This window comes from Agelaius tricolor, unplaced genomic scaffold, assembly GCF_023055355.1.
Source record: "Agelaius tricolor isolate 1412-34295 unplaced genomic scaffold, bAgeTri1.0.p SCAF_15, whole genome shotgun sequence".
Lineage (NCBI taxonomy): Eukaryota > Metazoa > Chordata > Aves > Passeriformes > Icteridae > Agelaius > Agelaius tricolor.
The window spans coordinates 20,606,512-20,620,949 of record NW_027269275.1 but is presented as its reverse complement, the minus strand read 5'-3'; the positions used below and the strand labels follow the sequence as shown (position 1 = coordinate 20,620,949).

Sequence of the window (14,438 nt, the reverse complement as noted above, 5' to 3'; positions counted from 1 at the left end):
GCAGCAGTGTAGTAACAGGTTAATGACCCTGGAACACGGGAAAAAGATGGCTCTTAACTCCTGCCATAATTTTCCCAAGCTCTGCTCTTTGACTTGGCACCAGAATCAGCATTTTGCTGCTGTGCTGCAGGAGCAGCCTCACTAATACAGAAGCATCAATAAACATGGTGCTGCAGGTGGTAAATCTGGGCTCCAGGCTGGAGGAGAAGGGTCAGTGTGACCAGGCTCCATTCCTTGCTGCACACCCTGCCCTGCAGCACGAGGCTGTGTCAGGCTCTGGTTGTTCTTGCCAAGTCCTCACCCTCACAGAGTCTGAGCACTGGCAGGACCTTGTCCTTGGCAGAGCCTCTCCCCAGGCACCCCGGGGATGTCCCTGCTCCCTCTGTGGCCAGCATACATTTCAGGGTGCAGCCAGCCCTGGCTGTGCCCCACAGAGGTTCTGCTCTCACCCCTGCCTGTGCTCGCAGATCGCGCCGCCGCCGTCGCTCGCGGAGCCGCTCAAGGAGCTCTTCAAGCAGCAGGAGGCTGTGCGGGGCAAGCTGCGCCTGCAGCACAGCATAGAGCGGGTAAGGAGACACTCCAGATGGGGAGCAGGGCCCCAGTTTCCCCCGCTGGCGAGGCTGAGGCTGCCACACTGACTGCTCTGCTCTTCCTCAGGAGAAGCTGATCGTGTCCTGCGAGCAGGAGATCCTGCGGGTGCACTGCCGGGCAGCCAGGACCATCGCCAACCAGGCCGTGCCCTTCAGTGCCTGCACCATGCTGCTGGACTCCGAGGTGTACAACATGCCTCTGGAAAATCAGGTCAGTGCCTGCCTCAGCCGTGAGGAAGGGCCTCAGGGGCTCTGCAAGACCCTGAAGGAGATGGGCTTTTCTGGAGGCAGGAGTTACTAGTGCTCTCCTTGCTCAGGTCACCCACCACTGCACACAGGTGCGGGATGTCACCTCCCCCTGAGGGCAGAGTTAGATGGGATATTGGGAAGGAATTGTTCTCTGTGAGGGTGGAGAGGCCCTGGCACAGGGTGCCCAGGGATGCTGTGGCTGCTCTATCCCTGGAAGTGTCCAAAACCAGGTTGGAGGGGGTTGGAGCAACCTGGAATAGTGGAAGGTGTCCCATGACAGGGGGTGGGATGAGATGGGCTTTAAGGTCCCTTCCAATCCAAATTATTCTGTGACTTGGAACATCATTTGCCTAATTGTCTAACTGAATGTGGGATACAGGGAGTTCATGTGTATTAGGAGCAGAGATGGCTCAGCTTTATCAGTGAGTCTTGGGACCCTCCATCCTTCTTGGTCAGGATCATCTGCACGCTGGAAAGGTTTCCTTTACTGCACTCTGAGGTGCTTCTCCCTGTGGAAGGGAGGGAGTAGAAACATTACACTGCTGCATTGCAGGAGGGATCCTGGGCAGGGACAGCATCCTGGGATTTATTAGCGAGCTGTGTGTTGATCCAGGAGCTCTGATTTATCCGTTGGCATTTCCCAGCCAAGTGTCTGTGCTGCTGCTATCCTGGCATCAGCTGAAGGAGTCAGAGAGGTGCAGGTGCTGTGTTGGGCTGACATGGACAGACTCCCTGCAAAGCAAGGAGAAACAGGGAGTATGTGCACATGGGTGCATCCCCACCTGAGGCTGAACCCCTGGAAAGGGCTGCAGGAGCAGCTGGCAGCAGTGATGTCCATCCTCCCTCCCTGCAGGCTCTGCAGTTCTGAGGAGTGTGTGTCCAGGAGGGGCTTATGAATATGTCCTGTGAGACCTGTAACTGCTTAAAGCACAAAACTAATCCCATGTCCCTGCTTTTGCTGTCCTGTGCTTAGGGAGACGAAAACAAATCGGTCAGAGACCGTTTCAACGCGCGACAGTTCATTTCCTGGCTGCAGGACGTGGATGACAAGTACGACCGGATGAAGGTGAGAGCTGTGGGAGCCCCGTGCTCCAGGCAGGGGCATTCCAGGAGGGTTCTGCCTGTGGCTGGAGCCTGGGAGCTCCCTTAGTGGTTTCCAGCGCAGAGTGGGTGTCCAGAGATTGTCAGGGCAGCGTTGCATGGGAGTGGATGCTCTGAAGTGCTGACAAGCCTTTCAAACCCAAACTTTGGGGTTTGTCTCGGCCCCTGCTGGAGCTGGGCTCAGCAGAGATTCCACATCCAGGTGTCCTGTGTGTGGCACCCCTTGATGCATTTAACACTGCGCCCACTGTGGCTGCATGGTCCTGCCTGTGCCTGCCACTCAGCCCTCACGTCCCGTTGTTGTTTCCCAATCCAGACGTGCCTGCTCATGCGACAGCAACACGAAGCAGCTGCCCTGAACGCGGTGCAGAGGATGGAGTGGCAGCTGAAGGTGCAGGAGCTGGACCCCGCAGGGCACAAATCCCTCTGTGTCAACGAGGTGCCCTCGTTCTATGTGCCAATGGTCGACGTGAACGATGACTTTGTGCTCTTGCCGGCATGACAGTTCCACCCCAGGAGACATCTCTGAACACTGGCAAGGACGGGAGCGCTCCGAGGTCGGGCGGTCGAGCTCACATTCACCCTTAACCGCTTGCTGATGAATCCCTGGTCAGAGGAGGAGGAAGCAGCTATCGGCAGAAAACAAAACAATAAGAAAAATAATTGCACTTTCTTCACGACGTGTCCCTCGCTTCCGGACTGACACGGCCCCTGGGGCAGCGGGCCGGGCGCAGCTCCTTCCCGCGGCGGGGAGGCTCCGGGCAGCGCGGGCAGCGGGCGCTCAGCGGCCCCGGGACTGGCCGAGGCGCGGAGGGACGAGGCCAAGGACACCGTGTGTGTGTTGCAGAAGCTGCTGAGCGGGGCCAGCAACCACGTGAACCATGTACTTGTGAACACCGTGATTTCCAGCTCTCTGTTTTCCACCGGGCGCGGATCTCCTCTCGGAGAAGCTGCAGTAGGAAACCATGGGGGGAGGGGGGGGGTGTTTGAGTTTCTCGTTCCATCATGGGTATGTCTAAAAAAAAAAAAAAAAACAAAACAAAAAAAATGCTACAAAAAAAAAATCACAAAAAAAAATAAACCAACCAACAATTAGAAACAAAAGGACAGTGTCCAAGTTGGGCAGCGGCTCCGGAGCGGGGACAGCTCCGGGATGTGCCGGTGGCCCCGCAGCAGCCGCTGGGGACGGGCAGAGGAGCCGCCGGGGCGGCACGGCCGGGGAGACGGCGACGCAGAGAAAGGACTTTGCCAACTGTGTTTTTAATGGAGTAAAATCCACGTGGTTTATATATTTTTTCCTTTAATCTTGGGCATTTCGTTTCTCTTTCTGAGAACATAACTTGAAAACACTACAGAGCCAATACTCATATAAAGAAAAATTGTATCCCATAAATGCTGTACAGTTTTTATATACATTAACAATGTACTTTTGCTGCCTTCTAGATAATTTATTTTGCAACACATTACTGCACAGTTGTAAATAACTTATGTACTGTAACATCACTTTCAGTTATGTGTAAAGAAATAAATAAATTAATTAAAATTATCTTTGTATTTATAGTTCACCCTGGGCAGCAGTTTCCCTGTCAAGGAAAAGGTTGCTCAGATCATCTGCCCATGGCAGGGGATGGAACAAGATGAGCTTTAAGGTCCCTTCCAATCCAAACTGTTCTATGATTTTCATTCTTTTCTGTGACTCTCTGTGTGCAGTGGGATTGGAACCCTCCGGGGTTGGGTCATGGGGAGAGGGCACCCCCCTGTGTTGGTGAATTCACTGAGCAAGAGATGGTGTTTTGGGGTTGCAGAGTCCCCAGGACAGGGGACAGAGATGGGTGGATCCAGGCAAACTCAGTCCTCACTCAGCAGCTCAGGGATGCAGCTGGAGGCAGATCCCGGTGCCTTTCCAGGACCTCAGTGCCTTCCCTCCTGCTGCTGCCCAGCCTTTCCTGGTGGCTGCAGCTGCCAGCCCCGGCCAGCAGCGAGAGGTGCCCCCACGGACCCCACTGCCAGCTCTGGCTTCTCCAACTCGCTCTGTTGGGGACCAGAGGGCACCCCTGGATTCAGCCCCCAGCTCCCCTCACTGCTGCCGGCTTTGCAGCCACTTGAGGAATTTTCCACAGTGGAGGCAGGGGGATCCTGGAGGATTTCACTCCAACGCATCACAGCAGCTTCAGAAGAGCCAGGGGGTTCCACTGTCCCCTGCCCAGCCCTCAGCCCCTGCCTTGGCACTGCTGGCACCAGGACTGGGGCTCACACAGCCACAGCAGGACGGGCAGTGCCATGTCCCAGCTGCAGCCAGAGGGATTTTTTCCTCCACCTTTTTCCTGGGCTGTGGGATGAGTGTGGAACCAATGCTGGGACCAGGGGCTGCTCCTGTGTCAGAGGCTTCAAGAAAGCAGCCACAGGTAACAATTGTTCTTGGATTAATTTCCATCCCTGGTCTTTATTTTGCTAAACAGCCATACATTTGTCTCTGTAGTCACAGAGAGGCCTTTCATGAGCATTGTAAAGCTGGAAAGTCCCACAGGCTCATCTGACCAGGGTGCTGGTGACCTTGGGAGTCTCCAGGGTCAGTTTTCCTCCTGGTGCAACTCCCAGATGTGTGTGGGGGTGTGGATCCCTCAGAGGGAGGTAAAACAATGCAGATGGGATTTTTTTAGTGTGATTTTTCAATGTGGCTTTCAATGTGATTTTGCAGATGGGAGTTTTTCCACCATTGCAGGTCTGAAGCTGAGCACTGAGTGATGCTGCTGCCCCCAGAAATCACATTTGTGAGTAAATTTTAGAAGGAAGAGGGAAGTAAAGCCTGTTTGCAGTTTGGCTGCTCTGTTGGCTCTTCCCACGGGCTCACATGGTGCTGGGTGCCAGCACGTTCCCTTCCTAGAGGGGGTGTCACAGATTCCACTGGCCCCCTCTGAGGTTTGGGGGGACCTGGGTGCATTTGTGGCTGTTCCCAGATGGTTCCTGGAACCCCCGGCTGCACCCCAGGACCCCCAACACCAGCTGGGCTGGGGGACTGAGCTGGGGTGGGGGCAGTGAACCGCGGCTGGGGGAGGGCAAACTGGGGCTGAGCTGGGGGAGTGGGGCTTGGAGAACCAAACTGGGGGGCTTGGGGGGGGCAAACCAGGCTGGGGGTGTAGCGGGACCTGGGGCCAGGGTTGGGGGGAGTGAACTGGGCCTGAGGGGGGTGAACCGGGACAGGGGTTTGGGAACTGGACTGGGGAGAAAAACCAGCCTTGAGAAGCGATCAGACCGGGCAGGACTGAGCCTCGTGTTGTGGGGTAGCGAACCGGGGCTGGGGGGGTCAGAGCCGGGGCTGGGGGGTCCGAGCCGGGGCTGGGGGTCAGATCCGGAGGGAGCCGTCGGGGCGGTGCCGCGGGGCGGGTCCGGCCGGTGCCGCCCCGCCTGGCCGCGCTGTGCGGGTGCCGGTGCCGGTGGCGGTGGCGGTGGCGATGGCGCTCGGGGGGTCGCGGCCGCGGGGCCGGCGGGCGGCGGGGGGGTGGGCGCCGTGCGCGGCGCTGGCGCTGGGCTGGGCGCTGGGCTGGGCGCTGGGCGCGGAGCCCCCGCACCGCTGCCGCCCCGACCCCGCGCTGCTGCCGCCGCCGCTCCGCCGCCTGGGCGGCCCCGCGCTGCTCCGCGCCGCCGTGCCGCGCCTCCGCGGCGGCTGGAGCCCCTGCCAGCTGTACCGGTACCCCCCCGGCAGCGCCCGGCCCAACGGCACCGGGCCCTGCACCCGCGGCTGGCACTACGCGCTGCCCGCCGCCGGCCTCCGCGCCAACCTCGTCACGCAGGTGGGCACGGGGGTGCCGGACCGGGGCCTGCCGGGGCTGGGGACAGTGCGGGACCCTCGGCCTGGGGCGGTCTGCGGCGCTGGAGGGGGCGAGGGGTCCGTGGGTAAAGGAGGGGTTGAGAGAGGGGCTGGGAACCCTCTGGGGGGGATACCTGAGAGGAGTCGGGGGGAACAAACTGGGGGGTCCGGAAAGGGTCCCACGGGAAAGCCCTGGGTGTGCAGGGACAGCAGTGACCCCCTGGAGGGGTTGGGGCTGGCTGGGGGAGCCTGGGGAAGGGTGCTGAGGGTGGAATCGTCAGTACTGTCCCCTCACATCTGTCCCCACATTTCTGTTTGTGGGGTGGGGGCTCTCCAGGAGCCCTGCAGCCCCATCCATCCCAGCCCTGTGGGCAGTGCCAGGGGGTCTGCCAAGCCCCCCAGCTGACACCTCCCCGCCGTGTCCCCGCAGTGGGACCTGGTGTGTGCCTCGCGCTGGAAGGTGCCCCTGGAACAGACCACGCACCTGCTGGGCTGGACCCTGGGCAGTGTCACCGCTGGCCTGGCCTGTGACAGGTAAAGGGGGTCCCTGGGCAGCCCCCGCGGGCAGGGGGCACCGTGCCCAGCCCCTCACAGCCCGTCCCTGGCAGGTTCGGCCGCCGTCCCACCTTCCTGCTGTCCCTGGCGCTGGCCGTGCCCGTGGGCCTCGGCGTGGCACTGGCCGTGGATTTCCTCACGGTCCTGGTGGCGCGGCTGCTCTTTGGGGCCGCGCTGGCCGGAGCCTTCCTCAGCCTCTACGTGGCACGTGAGCGTGAGGGGGCATCCCGAGGGGTCTGGGGGCTGGGGATGCTCCAGGATGCCCTGGGGTGTGGGATGGGCTGGAATCCAGGGTGTTCCAGGGTGCAGGATGCCCCGTGTCCTTGGCACCCACTGTGGCCCCCTCGCCCCCTGCCAGGGCTGGAGCTGTGTGACCCCCCCCACCGCCTGGGGGTGACGATGGTGGCCGGGTTCTTCTGGATGGCCGGGGAGCTGCTGCTGCCGGGGCTGGCCCTGCTCTGCCGGGACTGGCGGGTGCTGCAGGGCGCTGTCACCATGATCCTGGCCCTGCTGGCCGCCAGCTGGTGGTAAGGACCCCCGGGCAGGGGGCTGCGTGGGGCTGGGCTGTGCCCCGGGGCTGGTGCCAAGCTGTTCCCAGCCCAGGACACCCCGCCCGGGGCCGCGGTGGGGATCAAAGCCCCCCCGGGGCTCTCCAGAGGAGGGGAACCCCCCCACCCTGGGTAAATGTTTGCTCAGGTTTGAAGCTGAGGGTTTCTGGGCAGCGTTGCTTTGAAGCCAGGTGGGAAGGTCGGTGCTGGAGGGTGGCCAGGCCCGTGGGGAGCCCCGTGACCTGACACCCGTGCCGCAGGTGCCCGGCCCTGCTGCTGGAGTCGCCGCGCTGGCTGCTGGCCACACGGCAGCTGGAGAGGGCCAGGAAGACCCTGCAGGCGCTGGCCGAAGACAACTGTCCCCAGGACAGCCTCCTGGCGGGTGCGTGGGGCGCTGCGAGCGCCGCCGGCCCCATCCCCGAGCCGTGGCTGCGGGGTGCTGGAGCAGAGCCGGCTCTATCCCGGTTTCCCCTCTCCCGGCAGAGCTGGAGGCGCTGTCCGAGGGGCCCCCGCGGCCCCGGTTCCACTCAGTGTGCGAGATCTGCGGCACCAGGGTCATCTGGAAGAACGGCGTCATCCTCGGCTTCGCGGCGTGAGCGCCGGGGGTGCCGGCGGGGTGAGCCTGGACCAGGGGGTGCCGCTCGCTGACCCTGACCCCGCTGTCCTTTAGGTTCATCGGCTCCGGCATCCGCCACTGCTTCACCCGCAACCTGGTCCCGCACCTGCCGCACTTCTTCTCCTCGCACCTGGCGCTGCTGGGCACCGAGGCGGCCGCCTGCCTCTTCGTGTGCCTGACGGCCGAGCGCTTCGGGCGCCGCGCCATCCTCCTGCTCTGCACCGTGCTCACCGGCATCTCCTCCCTCCTGCTGCTGGCCCTCACCCAGTGTAGGACCCCCGCGGGACCCCCGGGACCCCGCCCCAGCCCGGGGAGGAGGGGTGGATGCGGGGTTTGCCCCTGATGTGCTTCACCCCCCCGCAGACCTGCTGGAGCTCATCGTCCTCATGCTGTCCGTGGTGGGCACGGCCGCCTCCCACGCCGTCACCATGCTCAGCATCTTCTTTGCCAGCGAGGTTCTCCCCACCGTGGTCAGGTAAGGGGGAGCTGCCCCCCCTCCTGTGCTCCCCCCGAGCGGGGGGCCCGGGCAGAGCCCCCCTGAGCGCGTTCCTCCCGCAGGGGCGCCGGCCTGGGCCTGGTCGTGGGCGCCAATTTCGTGGGCAAAGCCGCGGCACCCATCACCGCCATCCCCAACAGCCGCGGCTTCTTCCTGCACCACGTCGTGTTCGCCTCCTTCGCCATCCTGGCCGTGCTCAGCATCATGCTGCTGCCCGAGAGCCAGGGCCGGGCGCTGCCCCAGTCCCTGCAGGACGGCGAGAGCCAGCGCCGCCCGCCCCTGTTCCGCCGCCCCCCCCCGCGAGGACCACCTGCCCCTGCTGGCCCCCCACGCCCTCCCCCACGACTATTCCCGCCTGGCCGCCTCCACCAAGAGGACGCTGCGCTCCCCGGACCCCCCCCGCGAGCTGTAGCCGTGGCCCTGGGGCTCCCCGTGCTGCGGGGGGGCTGAGCAGGGACCCCCGCCCCGGGAGCGGCGGTGCTGGGGGCCCTGGGGCGGGGGTGAAGCCCCCGGGGGTGCTGCCGGCTCCCAATAAAAGTGCCTTGTTTCTACTGGTGTGGGGGGGGGTCGCGCACCCCCGCCACCGACCCCCGCTCTTTATTATGGGGGTGCCCAGGGGTCTCCTCGCCCCCTCCCCAGCTGTGTGGGGCTCACTCGGGCGTCCCCCCCAGGTTTGCTGAGCTGGGCTCTGCGGGGTGCGTGGGCGCGCACCCCCTGCACGGCGGCCTCTCGTTGCACACGCGTGTGCAAAGCCGCTCCAGCCGGGCATCCTGTGCGGGTCCATTCGTGAAGCCGCAGCTCTGGGCATCTCCTGCGTGTGTGTGTGAGCTGCCCGCTGCCCCTCCCTGCCCCAGCCCGTCCCTGGGCACTGGGGTGTCCCCTCCTGCCCCCTCCCCGCTAGTGCCCGTACAGGTCGGCCAGGCGGCGGAAGCGGGGCCCCCACTCGCTCAGGTAGTCGTAGTCCTGGTCCTCGTCCGTCAGGCTGGACACGATGGAGCTCAGCGGGCTGGCCACCGAGCCCGAGCCCTCGTAGTCGTAGATGAGGGCGGTGTCATAGGGGGGCACGCTGGGGTCGCTGTCAGCTGCCTCCAGCCCCTGCGGGGACAGGGGGTCACCGTCAGCCCCCCGGTGACCGGGGACTGGTGGGGGCTGCCGGGCCCGGACCCACCTCATTGATGAAATCCTCGATGTCCGAGGGGCTGCTGGGCAGCTTGCGGGGGGCCATGGGGGTCCCGGAGCTGAGCGGGGCATCCCTGCGCAGGGGGGGCTTGGCCCGGGGCGAGAAGAGCTCGGGGTGCCGGAGCTGGTTGATGTCGTAGGCGTCCTGCGGGGCCGGGAGGGGTTTAGAGGTGCAGGGCTGAGCCCCCCGGGACCCCCCTGCCACGGGCCCTGCTCACCTGGTCCTCCTCGCCCCCGCCCTGCTCATCGTAGTTGAGGATGTTGTCGCGCATGTCGTCCCGAGAGCGCTGCAGGAGCCCCTTGCGCAGGGCCCGGCGGCGGCCGCGCACCCGCGCAGCACCCAGAGCCGCCAGCACTGCGGGGACACCGCGGGGACACCGCGGGGACACGGGACACGTGTGTGAGCATCGGGAGGCACGGCGGGCACGGGGTGATGGCCGGGGTGGGATGCAGTCGGGCTGGGAGGAGGGATAGGGGTGGACGCAGGGATTGGGGTGGGACTGGGGTGGGATGGGCAGTGAGGGAAATGACGGGGTCGGGATTGTGGTCAGGAGGGGCTGCTGGGTAGGGGGAGGTGTTGAGGGTCGTGGGTGCGGTTGGGTGGGAGGCCAGGCCCAGGAGGGGCTGCTGGGTGGGGGTCAAGGTGACAGAATGGGCTGGTGGGGCTCGGGAGGGGTGGCCAGCACCAGCACGGGGCTGGGGCGGAGGGATGGGGGAAGGATGCTGGGGGCCCCACTCACCGAGGAGGAGGATGGTGCTGCCCACGATGATCATGAGCGCCCCGAGGGTGATGCCGGCCCCGGCGCTGGCCGCGGCCAGAGCCCCGTCCAGGCAGGTGCCGTCGCGACCGCAGTGGCACACGGAGACGTTCAGCAGCTGCTGCTGCTCCCGCGGGGGCGTCCCCGAGTCCCGGAGCAGCAGCGGCAGCGAGTAGGGCCCCTCGGGCAGCTCGGCCATCACGGCCAGCACGGCGTGGGTCACTGCGGGGTGGGCAGGGGGTCAGCGGGACCCTCTGTGCAGCGTCCCCCCTCCCTGAGGCTGACCCTCACCATTGAAGCGGGCGAGGCTCCAGTTGCGGGCGAGCTGCGGGTGCTGGGGGCTGAGCTGGAAGTGGAAGGGGGCTCCATGGGGGGGGCGGTCATCGTCGGTGGCCCCCAGGAGCAGGGTCCCCCCGCGGCCCGGCCGCCCGCACAGCACCCCGGCCGGCGGCTGCAGCTGCGGAGCGTGGTCGTTCACCTCCAGGATCTCGATGGAGAGGGTGCCGGTGGCCGAGAGCGGGGGCTCGGCTGCGGACAGAGCAGGGGGGGGTCAGCGGGGGCAGCGGGGGCCGCGGGGCCGGCGGGGGCACCGTGGGGCTCACCATCGTCGCGGGCGAGCACCAGGGCGATGTACCAGCCGCCCTGCAGGAAGGCGGACGGGTGCAGCAGCTCCCGCTTGGTGCGGACGGTGCCGGCGTGAGGGTCCATCTGCAGCCACTCCGCGGGGTCGTAGAGCAGCGCGTAGCTGTGGGCGAGGGGCTGCGTGAGACATCGCCCCCGCGGCTGCCGGGGCCGTGCGAGGGGAGCGGGACTCACGAGAGGCTCTGGAGCTGGTGGGTGTCGGGGTCGCTGGCGGTGTAGGTGGTGATGGCGGTGCCCGGGGGTGTCCCCTCCAGGACGCTGATCCGCCGCGGGTTCTCGCGGAACGCGGGCGCCTCGTTGACGTCCCGCACCCGCACCCGCACCGTGGCCAGAGCCCGGGGGCTGCCGGGGGCCGAGGGCTCCAGAGGCCGCTCGTTCTGCACCGACACCGTCAGCTCGAAGCGGTCCCGCACCTCGTGGTCCAGCGGCTGTGGGAGGGGCCGGGGGTCAGCCGAGCCCTGAGAGCCCCGGGGACCCCCGGCTGCCCCTGCCCACCTTGAGCACGGAGAGCACGCCGTCGTTGGTGTGCGGGTCGGTCCGGATGGCGAAGGCGCCCTCGGGGTCGCCCTCCAGGATGGTGAATTTGGCCAACCAGCTGGGCGAGCCCGCCAGGTCCTTGTCGTGCACAAAAACCTTGCCCACGTCCACGCCGGCCGCCTGCTCCTCCACCTCCATGGAGAACTGGGGGAGAGCGGAGCAGGGCTGGACTGTGCCCCTTTGGGATGCTGCAGATCCCCGGCGGGGCAGCTCCCGCCCCGCTGACCCCGGCACGTCCCAGCTGGTACCTCCTCCTTGGTGAACTCGGGAGCGTTGTCGTTGATGTCCTCCAGGTAGATGACGGCCATGGCCGTGGTGGTCAGCCCGTCCCCGGACATGTCGGCCGCCTGCACCGTCAGGTTGTACACCCCCATGGTCTGTGGGGAACGGGGGGCCAGAGCTGAGCCCCCCAGGCCCCAGGGAGCACCGAGATCCCCCAGCTCTGCTCACCCACCCTGTCTCCACGCTCATGGACCGAGCTGTGGTTTCCCCATGTGGGGTGCCCCGAGTGCCGGTGCCCGCCCAGTCCCATCGCGGTGTCCCCACCCCGGTACCTCCCGGTCGAGGCCGGGCCGTGCCGTGCAGATCTCCCCCGTGGTGGCGTTGATGCTGAACATTCCCGCAGCGCCCTGCTCCAGGATGGAATAGCGCAGGGCCGCGTTGTCCGTGTCGGGGTCGTCGGCGTCGGTGGCATCCACCGTCATCACGCAGGTCCCTGTGGGCCAGGAGCGCCCGGTGGGTGCTGCCTCGGGGCTGCTCGGTCCCCTCAGCCCGGCCCAGCCCAGCCCGGCCCGGCCCAGCCCAGCCCAGCCCCCCGGGCGGACCCACCTGGCTCAGCCCCCTCCACCACCCGCCCGGTGAACACGTCCTGCCGGAACAGGGGCCGGTTGTCGTTCTGGTCCACCACGATGATCTCCAGGTCCGTGGGCTCCTCCAGGGTGACCCCGCCCAGGTCCAGAGCGAAGGCTCTGAGCTGTGGGTGCAGAGTGGGGGGTCGGGGTCTGCCTGGGGACCCAGGGAGGGGCTGTGGGCACCCAGGGCCGTCCTTACCCGGTAGCGGTCGTGCTCCTCCCGGTCCAGCATGGCGTTGAGGAAAACCTTCCCGCTGAACTTGTCGATGGAGAAGATGCCCAGGGGCTCCTCATCCACCCCCGGCCCTTTGATGCTGTAGATCACCCCTCCGGGCTGCTGCTTGTCTGACTTGATCTGCCCCAGGAAAAATCAGGGCTGGGGGTCCCAGGCTGGGGTCTGTGCCCCTCTGGGGTGCCCCTGTGCAATCCCCCTGCCCAGGGTGCCCCCACTCTGCGAGAGAGGCTGGGGGGCTCTCACCTACCTGCACCAGGAGGTGGGGGATGCGCTTGTGGTTCTCGGAGACGCTGATGGGGGGGATCACCCAGGCCCTCTTCACCCTCCGAGGGGCCTCGTGCTGCCCCCAGGCCTGGGGGGCTGCAGCTCCTGCCTGGGCTGGGCTGGCACCCTGGGGGCACACGGTGCTGCCAGAGACCCCCAGACCCCGGGCAGTGGGCAGGGAGCTGCACCTGGGCTGGGTGTGCACAGTGGGGTACACGGTGCTGGGTCCCCTAATGGGGCTGGGGGTGGGTCTGGGGTAACGCAGAGACCACCCAGCTTCCCCAGGAGCTCTGTGTCAGTGTCCCCTGGCACCCTGGTGTGGGGGTGATGGGTGTCCTGCTGCGCTCACCAGGAAAGGCTGCCCCACAAATGGCCCTGGTGGTGCCCTGGGCATGGGCTGTGCCCCACAGGACCCTGGGGAAGGGGGGGTACCTCGGGCAGGCAGCACCCACCATGGCCTGCCCCCCATGTCACTGTCACCACATGGATGTGGCAGAGAGGGTTGGGGGGTCAGGGATCAATTTGGGCTGTCAGTGTGACCCTGTGGGACAGGGCTGGGGTGCTGGGGGAGGCAGAGGGAGCTGGGGGCTTGGGGTGAAGCTGGGGGCAGTGAGGGGAGGTTCAGGATGGAAACAAGGGGAACAGGAGTTCTGGTGGGCTGCAGTGGGGTCAGGGAGCTGTGGGGGCAAGGATGGGTTATGGGGCTGTGCAGGACTGAGGTCAGGGATTTGGGGTGATTGTGGGGGCCCTGGAGCCATGGGGCTGTGGGAGCCGGGGTGGGGAGGGGACAGAGAGGTGTGCATGCAGCCACCGACCCCCAGCTCCGCGCCAGCCCCGTCCTGGGCCCGGGCACAGGCGCTGTCCCCGCCCCGAGGAGGGAGCGCCTCTGGGCAGTGCCGGCCTCACACCCACATCTGTGCCCAGCTGTGCCTGCACCGCGGGCTGCCGGGGGGTCCCTGGAGCCCCAGGGGCCGCGTGTGCCCCGATGGGGGACAGGGGAAGGGGGCAGTGGGGCTGGCTGTGCCGGGGGTCCCCGGGAGGGCGGTGTGGGGAGGGGGGCTCTGTCCCAGCCCCACAGGGTGGGCAGGACAAGGGGCTGGTTCTGAGGCTCGGGGGCTGCGCTGTGGCCTCCAGGTCTTTCTCTGCTCCCTCCTCCAGCAGGAGAAGCCCCCCGCCCGTCCCTGGGGGCCGCTGGAGCTGGAGGGGATCGGGATGTGAGGGGGGGACGCTGGGGGCCCCATTCCTGTGGGGCTGATCCCCTTTCCTTCCCCTGCCCTGAAGCAGCCGAGCACAGGCTCCAGGCCAGAACCCCAACGGCCCCGCGTGGCTCAGGCCTGAGATGAGGATGAGGGGCTCTGGGGGGGGCTGAGTGGACCGGGGGGTGCAGGGAGCCCTGGGACCACAGCTGGGGTGGGAAGAAGAGGAGCAGGGTGTCTTTAAGCGGCCAACCCTCCCCCCGATCCCATCCCAGCCCATCCCGGTCCAGGCGCAGGCAATGTGCCGGAGCCGCAGGCCCCCCCCTGCCGCCGCCATCTGTGGGGTGGGAAGCGCCTCAAGAGGGGCTCCGAGCCCCCATCGCCCCCAGCCCCATCCCCGCTGCCCCCAGGGATGAGTTTCCACGAGGTCTGGGCTCCGGCCGACCCCGGCTCCGCGGGCAGGCTCCCCATCCCGGCCAGCCCTCCTGGGGCTCGGGGGTCCCCATCCCGCCCGGTGCCCCCCGTCCCCCCGCAGTCCCGGTGTCCCCCAGCCCTTACCCGAGCGCAGAGCGGGGCGAGCAGGCAGGCGAGGAGGAGCGGGGGGCCCATGGCGGAGCGGGGCACAGCCCGGCCGCCGGCCCCGAGCTAAAATAGCGGCGGCCCTGGCTGAGTGACAGCACAAGTGCAGCGGGCACCGGACCCCCCCGCGGGCAGCTGGCCCCGCCGCCCCCGGCCCGCGGCCCGCAGCCCCTGCCCTGCCCGGCCCGGGGGGCCCGACGGGGGCGGTGGGGGGGCCGTGGGGGGATGCAGGGG

General features: G+C 66.5%; 3 protein-coding genes across 8 annotated transcripts in view; 2 read left to right on the top strand and 1 right to left on the bottom strand.

The window, feature by feature from the left end:
* ANKRD11 (ankyrin repeat domain containing 11) overlaps window positions 1–3,486 on the top strand; it is a 130,019-nt gene extending 126,533 nt beyond the window's left edge. For all 6 annotated transcript variants that reach the window (XM_071440827.1, XM_071440830.1, XM_071440829.1 and 3 more), the window contains 4 exons: window positions 468–566; window positions 658–801; window positions 1,813–1,905; window positions 2,257–3,486. In XM_071440827.1, coding sequence (XP_071296928.1) covers window positions 468–566; window positions 658–801; window positions 1,813–1,905; window positions 2,257–2,442 — 522 coding nt within the window. In that variant the 3' untranslated portion in view covers window positions 2,443–3,486. The remainder of the gene's footprint in view (window positions 1–467; window positions 567–657; window positions 802–1,812; window positions 1,906–2,256) is intronic.
* Window positions 3,487–5,318: 1,832 nt separating this feature from the next.
* SLC22A31 (solute carrier family 22 member 31) lies at window positions 5,319–8,514 on the top strand. The gene is given in 10 exon segments (XM_071440867.1): window positions 5,319–5,731; window positions 6,179–6,282; window positions 6,357–6,511; window positions 6,662–6,830; window positions 7,112–7,233; window positions 7,335–7,443; window positions 7,522–7,736; window positions 7,831–7,942; window positions 8,026–8,251; window positions 8,253–8,514. Coding segments are annotated over 10 exon segments (1,674 nt in total). The 5' UTR covers window positions 5,319–5,392; the 3' UTR covers window positions 8,376–8,514.
* A 14-nt stretch (window positions 8,515–8,528) lies between these two features.
* Window positions 8,529–14,296, bottom strand: CDH15 (cadherin 15). Its single transcript, XM_071440844.1, has 14 exons — window positions 14,184–14,296; window positions 12,413–12,556; window positions 12,130–12,285; window positions 11,908–12,052; window positions 11,634–11,794; window positions 11,328–11,456; window positions 11,038–11,223; window positions 10,717–10,970; window positions 10,503–10,645; window positions 10,192–10,428; window positions 9,883–10,122; window positions 9,361–9,497; window positions 9,132–9,287; window positions 8,529–9,058 (listed from the first exon to the last, which is right to left on the bottom strand). Exons 1-14 carry the CDS (start codon window positions 14,232–14,234, stop codon window positions 8,861–8,863), a joined length of 2,337 nt encoding a protein of 778 aa, XP_071296945.1. The 5' UTR covers window positions 14,235–14,296; the 3' UTR covers window positions 8,529–8,860.
* Between the last annotated feature and the right edge of the window lie 142 nt (window positions 14,297–14,438).